Genomic DNA, 19762 nt, shown 5'->3' with positions numbered 1-19762 from the left:
CCTTTTAGCTGGTCCGGTGGTTAATTCTCTGGATAACGTTATCTGATGGGGAACCAGACCAAAAATAAGAGGGATTGGAGATCTAGTGGCCATGGGCAACAACAAACGAAAGTCTAAATAGGCGTACTGGGAAGGGTAACATGGTAGAGGGATGAAGCCAGGTCAGGCAGCTCAGAAGTTGGCAATGTTGTCAGGAAGCCAGGGGTTAATAACGAAAATGTAGCAGTCGACAGTTGCGGTATTCAGACAAACCGCGTTAAACAGGGGTCAATACACAAAATATTAGGGAAAAGTGCCTAGCTAGAAACATATACCGTATCATACTTGTAGATTTTCATTGGACAGTCCAGTGAATCGGGCTTAAAGGGGGTGTGTTTATGCTAATTTGTATTAAAAAGGGCGTTTTTGGGGGCATTTCTGACTAAACAGGCTTTAAATGTCTCCCGATTTGGGATTCAGACGTTGGTAGGTGTTATATATTCACCTTTATAGAACTGCTGCACGTTTATATACTGCATACTTTTGGGGTAAGTGGCCCTTTAAGGTACAGATTTATCTAACACGTCCTGGATTTTATTACAGGGTGGAAAGAAAAGAGCGGGCAAGATTGAAAACTGTAAAGTTTAACTCAAAGCCTGGAGTGATCGATGCCAAAGGGGTAAGTTGCGTATCAAGGCGTTAAATTTTTTTGTCAAATTGTCTATTTCTTTTTTAAATCAGGAGAAAAAAAAAACAATTGCAAAACATGGAGTAATTGTATAGGAGAAAAATAAAATCATAAAAAAGAAGTAATAAATAAAATGAAAAATAATGAATAAAAAAAATATATATATAAATGCGACAAAAAATAACAAATAATTATAATTTGCTATAAAAAAAAATTATATTACGTTTTTACAAATTTCACTATAGTAATATAATAGAATTTCAGACATGAGGGGAGGAGACCTGAGGACTAGATCCAATTTTTCTACAATGTCCCCATATAACAGCGAGTGATTTAATTTCCCCTACAGACGGGTATTTCTGCCCGGCGTGACCAACGTCACCGCTGTTTTTATTGCATTTGGCTTTTTACGTTCCGCTGCTGATTAATAGCTCCCAGATTGTAGCTGAAACTATTTAATCCTACAGTGTGATTGTTGTGACAGACATTTTATTGGATCTTTGTTTTTCAGAACGCACTTTATAAAAAAAAAAAAAGGGCAAAACTGGATGTGACGGGTGTTAGTAGATTTGTCAAAAAGACTTTGACGCTTTGTATCTGGCTGTAGATTTGCCTCGTTTGTCAGATCTTTGTTTTCCCCTTCAATGTACTTTCTGGCATTCCCCCGTAGAAGAGCCCCCCATGATCTACAGGATCCACCGACAAACATGGAATTTCTTTGGCCAGTCTGCCTTGTTTTTCCCAGCCCCCGCCATTTACCTTCTAAAAATCACAATACTTACCCTGTATCTTCCTTTTTTCCCCTCTGAGACCAGAAACCGTATTCACCCCCTCCATCCAGTAGAGACCATGTCAGTCACACAGACCTAAGCAGGACAAATGTTGTCACCCACTTCTTTCTGGGTTTGTTGCTAGGCAACAGCTCAAACAGTTCTAGGCGCTGCATAGCAACAGAGGAGTGTAAAAAGGAAAACATTTTAAGGAGTTTAACCCCTTAGTGACCAGCCTATTTTAGGCCTTAATGACCAAGCAATTTTTTAGGTTTTTCCATCGTCTCATTCAAGGCGCTATAACTTTTTTATTTTTGCGTATAAATACGCATAGCTATATAAAGGGCTTGTTTTTTGCGGGACAAGTTTTATTTTTTAATAGCACCATTTTGGTGTACATATAATTTATTGATTAACTTGTATTAACTTTTTTTTGGGGGGGACAGAAAAAAACAGCAATTTCGCCACTTTTTTTGTCCTAAATTTACACCGTTTACCGTGTGGTATAAATAACACAATAACTTTATTCAGCGGGTTGTTACGATTGCAACGATTCCAAATTTATATCGATTTTGTACGTTTTGCTACTTTTACACAGTAAAAACACTTTGTTTTTCAAAATTATTTGTTTTTGTGTCTCCATATTTGCAGAGCCATAACTTTTTTATTTTTCTGTCGATGCAGCTGTATGAGGGCTTTTTTTTTGCAGGACAACTTTTTTTGTTATCGGTAACATTTTGGAGTAGCTGTGACTTTTGGATCACTTTTTATGCAGGATTCAAAGAAAACAGCAATTCTAGCATTGTTTTTTATTTTATTTTTTACGGCGTTCACCGTGCGGGTTAAATAATGTAATAACTTTATAGTTGGGGTTGTTATGGACGCGGTGATACCAAATATGTGCATTTTTTTAATTAATTTTTTTAATAATAAAGCATTTTGTAAGGGGAAAAAGTGGGTTTTTAATAGTTTTTTTCACTTTGGATTTTTATTTATTTATTATTAACTTTATTCAATTTTTATTTGTCCCACTAGGGGACTTCACCATGCGATCATCCGATCGCTTTTATAATGCACTGCAATACGTCTGTTTATTACTGCCAGTTTGTGTAAAACGACAGACATCTGCTAGGCCATGCCAGAAGCATTAACTATAGGCAGGCATGGGGGCCTTTATTAGGCCCCCGCTGCCATAGAAGACACCGGCACCCTGCCATCTTGCCAGCTTTTTAAATAGGGGTTGTCTTCATGAGATTCATTAAAGGATCAGAGGGAAAGTTGTTCCTTTGTAATATGGAATTAAAAACCTTATAACTATAGTTACGCTGGCAAACACCAATGGACGGTAAGACATCTGCCCATCCGCGAGCAGCTGGCATTATGGTATGTCAAGAGTCCTTTTCTTTAAAAAAGGGAGTTGATCCAGTCATTACGCAGAGATTTTGAAACATGTCATTCCCCCTATACAATCTTTTTCGGACCTGTTCATTGGAATTGGTCAGTGAATGATCGGCTCTAGTTTCATGACAAGTGAAGTTGGTAAAATAGCCAAAATCTCTAAACCTCATAACGGACTATTATATTTTTTCCATCAACTTATATCAAAAGTGACTCAAATTTCTATGACTAGGCCCATGGTTTTCTGATCACATCTCCTTATTTTTGTTTCCTCTTTTAATGTACAAGTCCCCCAGTTAGCAATCCTCAAATGACGTCCCATGTTGCATATATTGTTCTCTTGATCAATCACTTCATTTTCAGTGACTTAAGAGGAGTTTTTGAAATTTTTTTGTAAGTTGGGGTCAACTTTATCAGAAAGTGAAGTAGCCCTGACTCCGGTCTATCAAAATCCCAACTGTTCTTCTCATTACAGAAATGTCCACTAACTACTAAAACTTGTATAGCAACGGCCACCAACCTGTAGTTCTCTAGGTATTTGGAAACTAGAACTTCCATCATGCTCTGATAGCCAGTTGTATAGTGTGTGTGGGGAGAGGGGTGAATATTAGTTCTAACAGAATTTTCTCAACTTATGAGGCACACAGCTAATGTACTTTAGCTGCTGATTTCTACTTGAGTTCTTGCTGGGACTTCCTGCTACGAGAGAGATAAAGAGCAGCTTGAATCACAGCCGAGACACAGAGTTTTTAGCATGGCTACTGTAGAGTCCACATACAGTGAAATACCTTTTTTTTTGGGGGGGGGGGGAACGTTTTTGTGCAGACCTAGGAGGCTAAAGGCACTATTACACTGGCTAATGATTGGGCAAATGAGCGTTCATATGATCGCTCATTCCCGATCATTGTGTAAACAGGGCAACGATCAGACAATGAGCGAGCAAATGCTCGTTCATCGGCTGATCTTCTCTTTTAGGCAGCATTAAAAATCATCATTGTCGGCAGCGCATCTCCCTGCCGACGTGATGAAAATATATGGGGACGTACGATCAGAGTAACGAGCGCTCGTCCCCATACATAGCTCCTTGTGAAAGGAGCAAACGAGCGCCAATTAACAAGCTGTCTCGTTGATCAGCGCTGGTTTTCACAGCACATATCAGGCCGTGTTATAGAACCTTAAGTCTGATGGGATTACTGCAACTCAGTGGGGCCAATTATAACATGAACTAAAAAGGCAGATACCATTTTGATTTATGGATAAGTGGGGGTCAGCCACAGATTCATGAACATATGGAGAAACTTGTCCGGTATCTTATCACCTAGAACACCAAGCCACTTCAGCCATGGTCGGTAAGTCGAAATATATGTCAGATGATATGTAATAATCTTAAAGAGAAGAGTGCGGCATGTAATGGGGAGGGCTGCACAAACCCTGGGGCACTTTACATTTTTTTTCTAGCTCCCTCCGTTATTTAGATATCGGTGCCGTTATATTTGGCGTCCGATATTTAAATAACCCCCTGAACTGTCAACGTGGCGTGTACTGGCAAAGGGGCGTGTTACTATGGCTGTGACACTATCCAATCAGATATGGACAGTGTTACAGCAAGAGCGAGGATAGAGCAGAGAGTGTGTGCGCGCGCACGCTCTCACTCCTTAGCTTTCAAGATCAGTCTTCTGCCGAACTGGCAAGGGGGCGTGTCACTGCTACGGACAGTACAAGTGCTCCCCAGCTCTTACACTGTCCGTAGCAGTGACACGCACACTTGCCAGTTCGGCAGACAAAGTACAAGACTGATCTCTCACAGGAGTTTAAGCGATGAGAGCGCGCATGCGCGTTCTCCTCTCCACAGCTCTTAGGCTGGGTTCACACGACCTATTTTCAGACGTAAACGAGGCGTATTATGCCTCGTTTTACGTCTGAAAATAGGGCTGCAATACGTCGGCAAACATCTGCCCATTCATTTGAATGGGTTTGCCGACGTACTGTGCAGACACCCTGTAATTTACGCGTCGTCGTTTGACAGCTGTCAAACGACGATGCGTAAATGGACTGCCTCGGCAAAGAAGTGCAGGGCACTTCTTTGCCACGTAATTTGAGCCGTTCTTCATTGAACTCAATGAAGCACAGCTCAAGATTTACGAGCGTCTCAGAGCGTCTCAGACGCCTCGTAAATTACGAGGAGGAGCATTTACGTGTGAAACGAGGCAGCTGTAAACAGTCTGTCTTTTCACACGTAAATGCCTCTCATCGTGTGAACATACCCTAACACTGTCCGTAGCAGTGACTCGCCCCCTTGCCAGTTCGGCAGAAGACTGATCTTGAAAGCTGAAGAGTGAGAGCTTGCGCGCGCACACAATCTCTCTCCTCGCTCTTGCTGTAACACTGTCCATATCTGATTGGACAGTGTCACAGCCATAGTAACACGCCCCCTTGCCAGTACCCGCCCCGTTGACAGTTCAGAGGGTTATTTTAATATCAGGCGCCAAATATAACGGCACTGATATCTAAATAACGGAGGGAGGTAGAAAAAAAATGTAAAGTGCCCCAGGGTTTGTTCAGCCCTCCCCATTACATGCTGCACATGTATGGGGAGGTGAAAGGTTCTCTTTAAGCAGGCCATACATATTAGATGTATATCACCCAAACCCGCCAATTTCGGTGAGACCAGACAACCATCTATTTTGCATGCCAATATCCCGACTTTCCCCCAACTGTAGATGTCAGGGAGCAAAGAGAACGGCCAAACATGCGGAAGCAGAACGCCTCAAAACATCTTCCCATTGATTTCAATGGGAAAAATGACGTTCTATTCCAACGGGGCGTTTTTTACGTTTACGTTTGAGCCGTTTTTGGAGCCATTTCTCATTCACTCTATAGAAAAACAGCTCCAAAAACGGCCGTAAAAAACGCAGCGAAACACACTAGTTTGATTAAAAAACGGCTGAAAATCAGGAGCTATTTTCCCTTGAAAACAGCTCCGTATTTTCAGCCGTTTTTTGTTAAGCGTGTGAACATACCCTAAGTTATTAACTTAGATGTGATAGATTACGGGTGGATTCTGCGTGATCCGCTGTCACTGAACCTGTCAGTCCCGTGGACCTGACGGGAACAGGATTTAGAGCTAGATACAGCTGTTCTGCATAGAGAATACAAAGCAGCTGTATCTAAAAAAGTAAAACTATTTTTTAATAAAAACTATTTATAAAGTTACACCAAACACACTGACTGACCTGTTTATATAAAAAAAAAAGGCCCTGCAAAGGTTTACATGGCCTTTAAAGGTTTGTACGACAACGCTATAATTGAAAACGACAATTTGCCGATTTATCTCTGCCTTGATCTGCGGCCCTGTCTTATCTTGTATTGATGAAATGCACATCTATGGTTTGGCATGAACGTCTTTGTAACGACTGCACCCGACAACAAGAAAAAAAATCTACATTTCCGCAATCTTTAGTCAGCGTCTATCTGGCTTTTTTGTGTTATGAAAAGGCGCCAACAGTCGGCATAAAATGGTCTAATTCGGCCTTTTCGGTCATCCAATATCCCTAGCGTATGACCAGTTTTGGGGTACTAGGACCTCCCAGCTATGTGACCCACAACCCTACAGTAGAGGTTACAACCCATTATTTTCCCTTAAAGGGAACCCGTCAGTTATTGGCTCCCAGCGTTAGGCAAAAATGGAGCCAAACAATTTGCTAAACCCTCTATCTTACCACTCCCTCACCCTACATAGCAATTTGAATACTGGATCTTACCACAAAGCTCAAGCCACAGAATTTCATCTCCTTTAAAAAGTCACTGGGGAAGATTTATTATTACTGCGCCAAATGAATCACAGTGGTCCACGCTGTATGATAAATTTGGCGCATCTTGCTAGACTTGTTAGGCACTTTTCTCTTCCTTATTCCACCTCTTGGCTTCTGTACTTTACACCAATATTTTGCGCAAAAAGAATGGCACAAGTTATTAAAAAAAATCTGGCGCATCTTACCGCTCCTCGTAGCCCTCCCTCCTTTCCTGTTCATTTTTGAAACGGTCTAGTGAGGCGTAAAAAGTCTCTAAAACACATAATAAATTTGGTCCATTCACTACACTTTTTTGGCACAGTTTAAGCCAGAATTCCGGTGCATTTTGCTTAGTAAGTCTCCCTCACCGTTTATTTTTGCCCGTGCCAAGTAATGGCCCTCTTCACACCCCAACGGTACGGCAATGTCATCGCTGAAGCAAACATTTAAAAGAAATAACAAGTCGTTTCTTGAGAGACATATTTCCGAATCTCCGTCTGCTCCAATAATCATCACCCTCATAATGGGCATTTGCTTTGTTGGGGCCATAAAACCAACGGCCGTAATCAGTTCTAGACAATTGTTCTTTAATGTTTCCCTCTTTTCATGTCATGTAGATTTGTGGCTGGCTGGAAGGTTTGTAATTGATCAATAAGAGAACTCTTCCTGGAAACAGATGTTGATATCATATTATCACTGGGCATTTAATATCCTGCTTCTTTTTAAGTAACATTTTGTTAAAAATGGACTTGTAATTTATCACAGTTCTGAAATGACCGCCAGCATTTTTTAACAAAGAGATTTTTTTTTACAAATTATTCATGGAACGTAATTTTTTTCAACAATTGTGTTTATATCATATGCAAATTTTTTTCTTTTTTTTTTGTCATATTTTCTCAAAGTTAAAAACAGAGTCGGTTGTTGCAGACATTTTTCATGCACAAAGATTCTTTGGAAACTAGAAAAAATTTCTTTGCGTAGTGGGATGAGAAAATATTTTTTTGGGTTCGTTTTTACGGCGTTCACCCTGCAGTTAAAATGACATGTACGATTTCGGCGATACTAAATTTATATACTTTTTTTAATATTTTACTACTTTTACAAGGAAATAACGAATTGTTAAAAATTAAATTTGTTTTGTGTCGCCACATTCTGAGAGCCATAACTTTTTTATATTTTTGTCAATTGATCGATGTGAGGGCATATTTTTTGCGGAGCGAGCTGTATTTTTTAATGACACCATTTTGGGGTACATACGACTTTTTGATTACTTTTTATTCCATTTTTTGTGGAGGGTCCCAAAAAACAACAATTTTGGCGTATTAATTTTTTTGTTTTTTTTAAAGCATTCACCATGTGCTTTAAATAATGTTATATTGTAATAGTTCGGACTTTTATGGATACCAGCTATGGTAAATATTTTTTTACATTGCTTTTGGGGGAAAAAAAGGAAAAGGGTCTTTTTTTAACTTTTAATTTTTTTTTAATATATATATTAAAGAAATTTTATTGAACTGTATTTTAGTTTTTTATTAGTCCCCCTAGGGGACTTGAACCAGCGATTGTTGGATCTCTTGCACAATATACTGCAATAATAATTGCAGTATAGATTTTGACAGGCTCCTTTTTAATCCCTGTCTCTTGAGTACAAAGATGGTAGACCTGGGGGCCTTTATTACTCCTCCAAACTGCCATGACAAGCATCGGCACCCTGCGATCACGTAGCGGGGGGCCATGGGATGTCAGAGGAGGTCGCATCCTCTTTGTAACGGCTTAGATGCGGTTTGCTTTTGACCGCGGCATCTAAGGCGTTAAACAAGCAGGATCCCGCTCCATATTACCCTCACCTTCGCAGTATATAAATCGGGCATTAAAGGGGATCACAAAAGATCTCACTGCTTTGACCCCAGTGATCAGCTTTTATCTAAGGGGAAATCTGGCAGTACAATTTTCCCTGCAGCGCCACCACAGGGAAATTTAAGTATTACACAGTGTCCGTTCACATCATCTATGGTTTGTCAGTGTAATACAGGATAGGTCCTCCAGAGCAGGAGACGCTCTAAGTATCCTCTCTCCACATGGCCTAGAGATGAGGCGCCTGAACAGAGGACCCCACTCTATTAACTGAGAATTTTCTAATCGGGTATATGACAATGAGTTTTCTAAACTTGATAACCCCTTTAATGGATTATTCTCATTTCACAAAAATGATGGCATATCACTAGTTTATGCCATCACTTTCCAACCTCTGGGCCTCCTTCACTGTTTTTCCCTGCACGACGATGCTCCCAGCCACCTCTGTGCAAGGAACTGCTGCAGGGGCCGACATACCAGTGGTGCAACCTGCGCAGCTGCACAGTGGCTCAGTGGGTAAGGAGGCCCACTGTCACTTTAAAGCAGCATTCTTCTATATATTAGAGTGTATGTAAATACCTAAGGTAATACATGTTATGGCTAACAATTACCGATGAATTGTTAGAGCGACATAAGGTGGTGATCTCTGACAAGATATTGGAAAGCAAGGGACCCATACTGTTCTTGGACAGGGGCCCCGAACTATCTGCATCTGCGTCTGAACAGCTGCATGGCTCCTTGCAAGTAAATGGGACCATGATGCAGTTCCCTGCACAGCGGATGGCTGGGAGCACCACTGTGCATCATAAAGTGATGGTAATATGCGATCACTTTATGAGATGGAAATAACCCTTCAATAACGCCCACGTCTTTGATCCTATACTGCCTCATATTGCAATCAAAACTGTGAGAAAAACATTAAAAAAATCTTCCGTATGCATCCATTTCCCCCCTCTATCTCTTCTCACAAAACTCATATCAGACATGCCTCTGACTGTAAGGCAACTGGCTGCAGCAGGAGCACTCCCCCACTGCTCTGTCTGCAAAAAGAAACATCGACTTTTGCTAAGCCCCACTCCCTAAGTCATCTGCCAGCCAAATATGGAAGGGTTCAGGAGGAAATTATCAGGACAATAAACCGAAATTGAAAATGTTATTTACAAATATTTTTTTTAAATAGTTTGTAAAATATTTTTCAATATTAAAAGTGGAATATTCAGCTGTTGCCCCAAGTGGTGCAATATTTTTTACTTACAGTTACCCTGCTTTCAAGCAGGGCCAACAGTAAAGTCACCTCCTTCAAAGGTTTCCTTTCCCAATGTCTTAGAAATCTTGAAAATAATGAGAAATTGAAACGCAAAACTCCACTTTTGTTGTAGAGCCTTTCTTCCGATATGCCGTCGGTGCATAGGATATGCTATAAATGCCTGATAGACACCGTTTTCTCCATTGAAGTCTATGGGAATTGCACAAGCATGGCCACCACTCCATTAATTTCAACGTGGCAAACTGACACTTTAAATCAGCAACGAGGTCATGGGTGTTACCTTCCTCGTCCCCATTCAGTGCTGCTCTAATCCTTACGGCCGCTTTCCGCATAACTGATGGCCACTTTGGGTCTCGATGATAGCCGGTCCTGCTCTGACGTCTCGCTAGTGGCAGTCTTAAATCTAATATCCACCTTAGTTTCCTTACCTGTGTACAAGGAACTTTCTATCTAGCTAGTTACGTATTTCGATCCCGACTCTGACCCTGACCTTGACTTTACCCATGCCTTTGTCCTGATTCTTCGGATTTGTCACCTGGTTGTTTGACCTCCTTGTCTCGAACCTTGTCCCGTCTCCTTGTTACGTCGTTTTCTCCTCTTTAACTTCTCCTCCATTACCGATTTCGACTTCATTCCCGACTCCATTTCCGTAATTCCTTACAGACGGAAATTGGGGATTAATTTGGGGATCGTGACCTAGGAATCCAACTGAAAAAGTCCATGCCCCCTTGCGTGTGTCATGGGGTGAAGAATAGGCAGATTCCTTAGACTACGTACATCAGTTTAGCCAACGCCAAACCGATTGCAGTACAGGGATCCGCTTCCTTGGTGAGAGCAATAAAAACAAGACCCCTGTTCTCCCAATATCTGAGGGTCCAAAGGTGGCACCCGCACCTATCAGGAAATTAGGACTGTGGATATGCTATAAGTTTGTAAGATGGGAATACCCCTTTAAAACAAACATAATGGCCGGTAACTTTTTTAGCTGTGCCAAATGCGTCCTACTCGGAGAAAGATGGATACTGAATGAATTCTACACAACGTGTATAATTGAAGAGAGTTTATTATAATGAATTCACCAAAGAGAACATTGTTATATTTTATTTCATAATTATGCAATTACACAAATGAGCTTCAAAGGCAATTGCTGTCTTGTAACTCTGAAGACGATCATTAGAGGTTGAGTTTTGGATTCACGCCGTCGGTGTAGAGAAGGATACAAATCTATGTCATCATTATACTTTCTTATTTCTTCTTCTTCTTAATGTTGGACTAATTATTTCATTTACAATAAAGCCCATTAAGGCGATGACTTCCCACTGACATTGTGTTACTTGTCTCGAAGAGGATTTTACAGCTTGTAAATGACCATAAGAATAACTGAGGATAATATATTCGATCAAGTTCTTCTGCATGAAAGTGTCTGTTGAAAGCTCAGGAAGGTCACGTTTCTACAATGTTCTGCTGTGATGATCGACCTCCTATAGCAACTGCTAATAACTTGTAAGATTTGATTATGTTATATAAAGGGTTATTTCCATTTTAGACATCTATGGCATTTCCATGGGGAATGTCTGATAGATGCAGGTCCTAATTCTAATTCCTCTTTCTCCACATATATGAGGCGGCCAGAGGCCACCACATCACGGGGGTTTCTCGGCCCCCGTGATGTGGTGGCCTCTGGCCGCCTCATATATGCGGAGAAAGAATGGAGAGGTGGCCGCGCATGTGTACGGCACTATCCTTTTCGTAATATGTGAGTTAGGGTGGAAGCCGAGCAAACGTGGCGAGGCCACTTCTCCATTCATCCTCCACCTGGACACAGCAGCTGCCTCACCAGGCTAACCGCGGGTCTCTCATCTATCAGACGTTTATAGCATATCCCTTTCAGGTATACCTTACGTTCCATTTTTGTTTTTATCTAAAAAGGGTCCAAAATTCTGTGCTGATTAATTTCATTAGATATCCCTATAGGGGACAGAGCTCCCCTACTTCACACAACCATAAAGTTAACCCGTTGCCAACGCTGGAAGAGTTTCTTTGTCATGAGCGGTAGGACGTTGCCGCATTAGGACAAGCATACTCTTTCCGGCTGATTACATGGGCATAGCAAGTGTACTCGTGTGATCGGGAGCAGGGCAACGCCTGTAATACACAGCTGCAGCCCCGCTCTAGTGGCGGAGGTCAGAGGAACCTGATCTTCACCATTAGACTTCCAAATACACATGGCCGAGTGTACATGTGTTTTCAATAAGGAGAAGGGAAAAGGTCAAGCCAGACTCTTCTGTCAGTGGATTACAGTTGCTAACACCGAACAAAAGGATCGGACATGTCCGACCCTTCTCCATTGGCCCGAGGGTCATAGATAGCCTGGAGGGGGAAACAAACATAAGGCCCTTTTGACCTGAGCGGCTAAACCTGGCTTCAATATGGGGGGTCCATTTTGATCTCTACTATGGTGCTCCTTCACTTCCATGTATGCCAATGTTCCTGTTAATCCAATGCGAGACTGGAAGAGTCAACTGGTCATGGAAATGTCCGTCACAACAAGTGGTCATTGTCTAAATTAGTGTCTATAGCTAGATATATATAATAGTAATATAACATTAAATTATAGAAAAATAAATACCCTAAATCAAAGGGATAAATGAATATAAAAATCAAAGTTCTAGAAGCTTCCGTGCTATGTATGAATCTGTCATGGGTCGACGGGCATGACCGGCCATTGATATCTTCACCAGGGATGACTCAAACCATCTTTGAGACCATAACAGTAATACTTTATAAAAAGCAATGCTAACAGTACATAGTTTTGAGTCCCAAATTGTTGGACATTTTAGCCCCGCCCCAATTCTACCAGGAAACGCACCAACACTGCCAAAGCACCGCCTCTTTTGACATCAAGTCTACTGGACAGTCCCGTAAAAAAATGGACTGTTGACAAGTATGACATAATTGTATATATAATATAATTGAATAATAGAATATAATTGTAGAAACACGAACTGGGGAAAATTGATCAAAACTGATGAATGAGAAAAGTAGAGGAGTTGCCTATAGCAACCAACCATTTTCAAAAGGGACTAATGAGAGCTGCGATCTGATTGGTTGCTATGGGCAACTGCTCCACTTTTTGGATAACTCAATGTCTCATTACATTTTTGTCATCATTTTTTTGGACTATTCACTGGATACCGCATACTCAGTCCTGTAAATAGTAAGATTATACTTTTTGGGTCTGAGAAATTTGAAAGTGATCAACCGATTCCTTAAAGTCTTGAGAGTCTAGACTAAAACATGTAAATGGGAACACATTGGGCCTCAGGTATGAAGACAATATACCAGAAAAAAATGACCTTGTGTTTTGTGATTGGTTGCGATGGTCACCAAGGTCAGTTTTTCCGTTCAATGTTTTTGATAAATGAGGCCCAATATGTTAGATGCAATTGTTTTTTATTCTTGAATATATTTTTGGACATTATGTTGCATTATTAAAGTCGTACAAACCCCTGTTCTAATAAAAGGTCACTGCCGTTCCACTAACATGTCATAGTGACCGGGATCGGGTGCTGAGACACAACAAATTGATGGAGGTAGAGTGGTAGAGGTGCCCGGCTGAACATTTTGCCCCTTTGCCTCTGATTGGCCATTTTCAGCTCTTTTTTGGGAGAGTTGAACAGATTGTTGTACGGGCTCTTAGAATGTCTATAGCCCATATACCGCTAATTGATTAAAAATGCCAAACAGTAGCAAAGGGGCACAGCGCTCAGCCCCTTCGTTCTAGCAATTAGTGGGGTTATCAGCACCCGTACCCCTACCAACAAAAACATATGACATGCTGAATGTTTTGTGAAATAACAGTGGCCCTTTAAGTAGAGAATTACAATTATTTCTGGGTTATTTTATCAGGTATCATTTACCAAGAAAAGTGGGTGAAACTATATTTTTGGGGGGTAGTTGTGTATTTCTCTGTTCTTAACCTATTTAGAAGTGTACGTTGCTGGTTGAACTCTATTCTAATTAATGTGGACCTGTCACCTTCACGAATAACTGAGAAAACAGAGATTAATCTCGCAGGATGAACGCTAACAACGCAAAGGAACGGTCCTAATTAACTTTGTTTTGAAAAGAAAATTAAGTGACCCCTCTGTGTCACAGATAACATGCCGCAATGGACAACAAAGAAAAGGGTGAATAATATTTAAAGGAAACCCGTAACTATGGCAGATCTATTAATATAAGGACATCGGTATGGAACCCTAGTAGAGTTATACGATTAGGTACAATTACACCCTCTAAAACGACCCCCAAAGTACCAAACAGTGGGGCGAGGGGGTGCTGAAAATAAATCACTTCCTAGTTGTGTAGTGACATGGTATATTCCCCCGATCCCTGTCAGCTTCTATGAAAAGGAAGTCGTGAAGTGTATGTCACATGATCTTTATCAGAGATGTTAACTGGCTGAGAGCAATCATGTGGTTCAACAGAACCAGGAAATGCTTTCTTTTCAGCCCCCTATTGGCACTTTTGGGGGACTTTAGTGGGTGTAATTGTACTGACTAATATAACTGTATTGCCGTATCACACCAATGCTATAATTTTAAGAGGTCTTTCATAGTGACGGGTTCTCTTTAATTAAAGGGATTGTCCTGTCTATTGAGTTAATAAAGGGAGGTCCTCTGTTCAGAGTGGAAAGTGGTTACAAAGGGTTTGTCTTGCTCTGGAGGACCTGTCCTGACCTGTGTTACACAGATAACCCATTGACATGAATTGGCAATGTGAAATCCCAAATTTCTCCTGCGGTGGTGCTGCAGGGAAATTGAACACTTGCCACTAGGTTTCCGCACAGATTACAGCTGCTCGCTGGGGGTCCAAGCATGGAGACAGTTTGTCATCTGTTTATTGTTTAGGGACCCTTCTAACAAAAAAATAAAAATAAAATATATATATATATATATATAATATTGTATCTATTTTGTGCTACATTTTGTCTATTTTGTGCTACATTTTGTACTGATAATGTGAAGCTATGGTGACAGGTTCGCATTGATACAATGTATGTTATTACGTGTTTTTTATATAATATACTGTATGTATGATGATTTTTTTATTTGACATATTGTACATGATATTACATTGAGTTTCTAGAACAGATAGAGCTGTCATAATTAGGAGTTATTGATGCATTACATTTCCCGCTGTGAGAAGACATATAACCCAGTTCATTGGCCATTCATATTCTCATTCCATTTTATGTTGCATGCATGTCCACGACTATAGTCATCCGGCTCATATACTGTATATTATCCCATATGCGCTGCCATTACAGGTCTCTGCTTCTCATGTGCTCTGTGCTACATGCTTGGCATGTTTTTACTATTTGTTTTTTTTAAAGGCATGACATACTTTATGTTGCAGCTAAATATTCATAAAGTTTAACTCCTTCACCTCTGATCTTCTGTCATTTTAAGATACTTTTTGAAATATTGTTTTTTAAATAGTCGACATTAGAGCCTAAACAGAACACAGTGAGATAAAAAAAAAAATAATGAATTATTAATTATAGAATTTTATAAATGTAAAAAAATAAGGATTGTTATTCAAAAACCCTGAAAATAGAAGACCATCTGAGGAAAAATAGAAAGACTAATTATTTAAGACTGGTTTCATACTGGGCCAGTTTGGTTTTGAAGTTAGGCTAGGTCTCCACCACGACATGACATAATGGTAAATTAGCACAAAAAAAATGCAAATTGACCATGTCGTGGTCACAACCTTGGTGTTCTGCCCCAAAAAAATAAATAAAAAAATGCACTACTTTTTAATCTGAGTCTTATTGTCTATCTAAACTTCAGCCTTGTACCATATCAGATTGTCAGGTGCCAAATTAAATGAATACGTAATATAGACTTTTAGAGTGTAAAACATTTTTGACAAGGCGAATGTTAACCCCCAGTTGTCAATTTCGTCATCCACTTCCAAGAGGAGTAACAGAGGAGCAACACAATACATTGTTTGGTCAGACAAAAACCCGCAGCATTTGTCTGGCAAAACCGTCAAAATCAGCCACTCAGCTGTAAACGGAAACTTACACATTTACTTCACCACACAGGAGAACTGACAGCTCCTCTATCCTACGCCACACAGGAGAACTGACAGCTCCTCTATCCTACACCACACAGGAGAACTGACAGCTCCTCTATCCTACACCACACAGGAGGGCTGACAGATCCTCTATACTGCACCACACAGGAGAGCTGACAGCTCCTCTATACTACAACACACAGGAGAACTGACAGATCCTCTATACTACACCACACAGGAGAACTGACAGATCCTCTATACCACACCACACAGGAGAACTGACAGCTCCTCTATACTACACCACACCACACAGGAGAGCCGACAGCTCCTCTATACTACACCACACAGGAGAGCTGACAGCTCCTCTATACTACACCACACAGGAGGGCTGACAGATCCTCTATCCTACACCACACAGGAGAGCTGACAGATCCTCTATCCTACACCACACAGGAGAACTGACAGCTCCTCTATACAACACCTCACAGGAGGGCTGACAGATCCTCTATACTACACCACATAGGAGAGCTGACAGATCCTCTCTATACTACACCACACAGGAGAACTGACAGATCCCCTATACTACACCACACAGGAGAACTGACAGATCCTCTATACTATACCACACAGGAGAACTGACAGCTCCTCTATACTACCCCACACAGGAGAACTGACAGATCCTCTATACTACACCACACAGGAGAGCTGACAGATCCTCTATACTACACCACACAGGAGAGCTGACAGATCCTCTATACTACACCAAACAGGAGAGCCGACAGCTCCTCTATCCTACACCACACAGGAGAACTGACAGCTCCTCTATACTACACCACACAGGAGGGCTGACAGATCCTCTATACTACACCACACAGGAGAACTGACAGATCCCCTATACTACACCACACAGGAGAACTGACAGATCCTCTATACTACACCACACAGGAGAGCTGACAGATCCTCTATACTATACCACACAGGAGAACTGACAGCTCCTCTATACTACCCCACACAGGAGAACTGACAGATCCTCTATACTACACCACACAGGAGAGCTGACAGATCCTCTATACTACACCACACAGGAGAGCTGACAGATCCTCTATACTACACCACACAGGAGAGCTGACAGATCCTCTATACTACACCAAACAGGAGAGCTGACAGATCCTCTATACTACACCACACAGGAGAGCTGACAGATCCTCTATACTACACCACACAGGAGAGCTGACAGCTCCTCTATACTACACCCCACAGGAGAGCTGACAGATCCTCTATACTACACCACACAGGAGAACTGACAGATTCTCTATACTACACCACACAGGAGAGCTGAAATCTCCTCTATACTACACCACACAGGAGAGCTGGCAGATCCTCTATACTACACCACACAGGAGAGCTGACAGATCCTCTATACTACACCACACAGGAGAGCTGACAGCTCCTCTATACTACACCACACAGGAGAACTGATAGATCCTCTATACTACACCACACAGGAGAGCTGACAGATCCTCTATACTATACCACACAGGAGAACTGACAGCTCCTCTATACTACCCCACACAGGAGAACTGACAGATCCTCTATACTACACCACACAGGAGAGCTGACAGATCCTCTATACTACACCACACAGGAGAGCTGACAGCTCCTCTATACTACACCCCACAGGAGAGCTGACAGATCCTCTATACTACACCACACAGGAGAACTGACAGATTCTCTATACTACACCACACAGGAGAGCTGACATCTCCTCTATACTATACCACACAGGAGAACTGACAGATCCTCTATACTACACCACACAGGAGAGCTGGCAGATCCTCTATACTACACCACACAGGAGAGCTGACAGATCCTCTATACTACACCACACAGGAGAGCTGACATCTCCTCTATACTACAACACACAGGAGAATTGACAGATCCTCTATACTACACCACACAGGAGAGCTGACATCTCCTCTATACTACACCACACAGGAGAATTGACAGATCCTCTATACTACACCACATAGGAGAACCGACAGCTCCTCTATACTACACCACACAGGAGAGCTGACAGATCCTCTATACTACACCACACAGGAGAGCTGACAGATCCTCTGTACTACACCACACAGGAGAGCTGACAGATCCTCTATACTACACCACACAGGAGAACTGACATCTCCTCTATACTACACCACACAGGACAGCGGACAGATCCTTTATACTACACCACACAGGAGAGCTGACATGTCCTCTATACTACACCACACAGGAGAGCTGACAGATCCTCTATACTACACCAAACAGGAGAGCTGACAGATCCTCTATACTACACCACACAGGAGAGCTGACAGATCCTCTATACTACCACACACAGGGGAGCCGACAGATCCTCTATACTACACCACACAGGAGAGCTGACAGATCCTCTATACTACACCACACAGGAGAGCCGACAGATCCTCTGTACTACCACACACAGGAGAGCTGAAAGATCCTCTATACTACACCACACAGGAGGACTGACTGCTCCTCTTTACTACACCACAGAGGAGAGCTGACATATCCTCTATACTACACCACATAGGAGAGCTGACAGATCCTCTATACTACACCACACAGGAGAGCTGACAGATACGCTATACTACACATTAATTTGGATTCTTAATTGTTCCTAAAAGCAATTCTTATGTTATAGTAAATTTTCCCTTTTAAATGAACAGAAAAAAAATTATTTTATATATTCAAATAATTGTTTCACACATACTGCTCAGAGGTGAATGGGCTAATCAGTGCCTCCACATATCCGTTTTAGGTTCTTACATTTTAAGTTGTTTTTTAAAAGTTCAAATATGCTTGAAATGTAAAAGTGGTAAAAAACTTCAGTGACAAAGTGAACAAAGCAAAACTTTCATTATCATTAAATTATGGGTAACAGTTCTTGTGGTTTTGAAGCTTGATAAAGGTGTAATTATTAGATAAAATTATCAGAAGGCATGAGTCATTTAGGAAAACAAAACAAAAAAAATAATTTCTTTCATCTGTGATAAATTAGGATATCAAGATATTGTTCACAAAATGTTTTTTTAGAAACATTCACAAAATATTAGCTAATAGCCTATTAATAATATCCAGTGTTATTAACACATAATTTATTGTTCTACGATATAATAAACGTACTATACAGATATATACATACTAGTCCTTCTCAATGAATTAGAATATCATCAAAAAGTTTATTTCAGTAATTCAATTCAAAAAGTGTCTCACGTATATTCTATAGATTCATTACACACAGAGGGATCTATTGCCAGCATTTTTCACTTTTAACGTTGATGATTATGGGAACAGTTAATGAAAACCCCAAATTAATACTGAAATGTCGTCCTGCTGAGAAGTATGTTCAGTATCTGCCCTCAATACTTGGTCGGTGGTCCGACTCTGCATGAATTACTGCATCAATGCGGCGTGGCATGAGGGCTATCAGCTTGTGGCACTGCTGAGGTGTTATCAATGCGGTGTGGCATGGAGGCGATCAGCCTGTGGCACTGCTGAGGGGTTATCAATGCGGCGTGGCATGGAGGCGATCAGCCTGTGGCACTGCTGCAGTGTTATCAATGCGGCGTGGCATGGAGGCGATCAGCCGGTGGCACTGCTGAGGGGTGATCAATGCGGCGTGGCATGGAGGTGATCAGCCTGTGGCACTGCTGCAGTGTTATCAATGCGTGGTGGCATGGAGGAGATCAGCCTGTGCCACTGCTGAGGTGTTATCAATGCGGTGTGGCATGGAGGCGATCAGCCTGTGGCACTGCTGAGGTGTTATCAAAGCGACGTGACATGGAGGCGATCAGCCTGTGGCACTGCTGAGGTGTTATCAATGCGGCGTGGCATGGAGGCGATCAGCCTGTGGCATTGCTGAGTTGTTATT

The 19762-nt window shown here is 41.4% G+C and overlaps 1 protein-coding gene across 11 annotated transcripts in view; it reads left to right on the top strand.

Annotated features, from left to right (window-relative positions):
• The window catches only part of DLG2 (discs large MAGUK scaffold protein 2), a 1355189-nt gene that overhangs the window by 1308606 nt on the left and 26821 nt on the right, over positions 1 to 19762 (top strand). For all 11 annotated transcript variants that reach the window (XM_075851406.1, XM_075851397.1, XM_075851403.1 and 8 more), the window contains one exon: positions 583 to 658. In XM_075851406.1, coding sequence (XP_075707521.1) covers positions 583 to 658 — 76 coding nt within the window. The remainder of the gene's footprint in view (positions 1 to 582; positions 659 to 19762) is intronic.

The sequence above is a fragment of the Rhinoderma darwinii genome, chromosome 2 (genome assembly GCF_050947455.1).
Source record: "Rhinoderma darwinii isolate aRhiDar2 chromosome 2, aRhiDar2.hap1, whole genome shotgun sequence".
Lineage (NCBI taxonomy): Eukaryota > Metazoa > Chordata > Amphibia > Anura > Rhinodermatidae > Rhinoderma > Rhinoderma darwinii.
The sequence above is the reverse complement of the archived record's forward strand: the minus strand, read 5'-3'. Positions and strand labels throughout refer to the sequence as shown.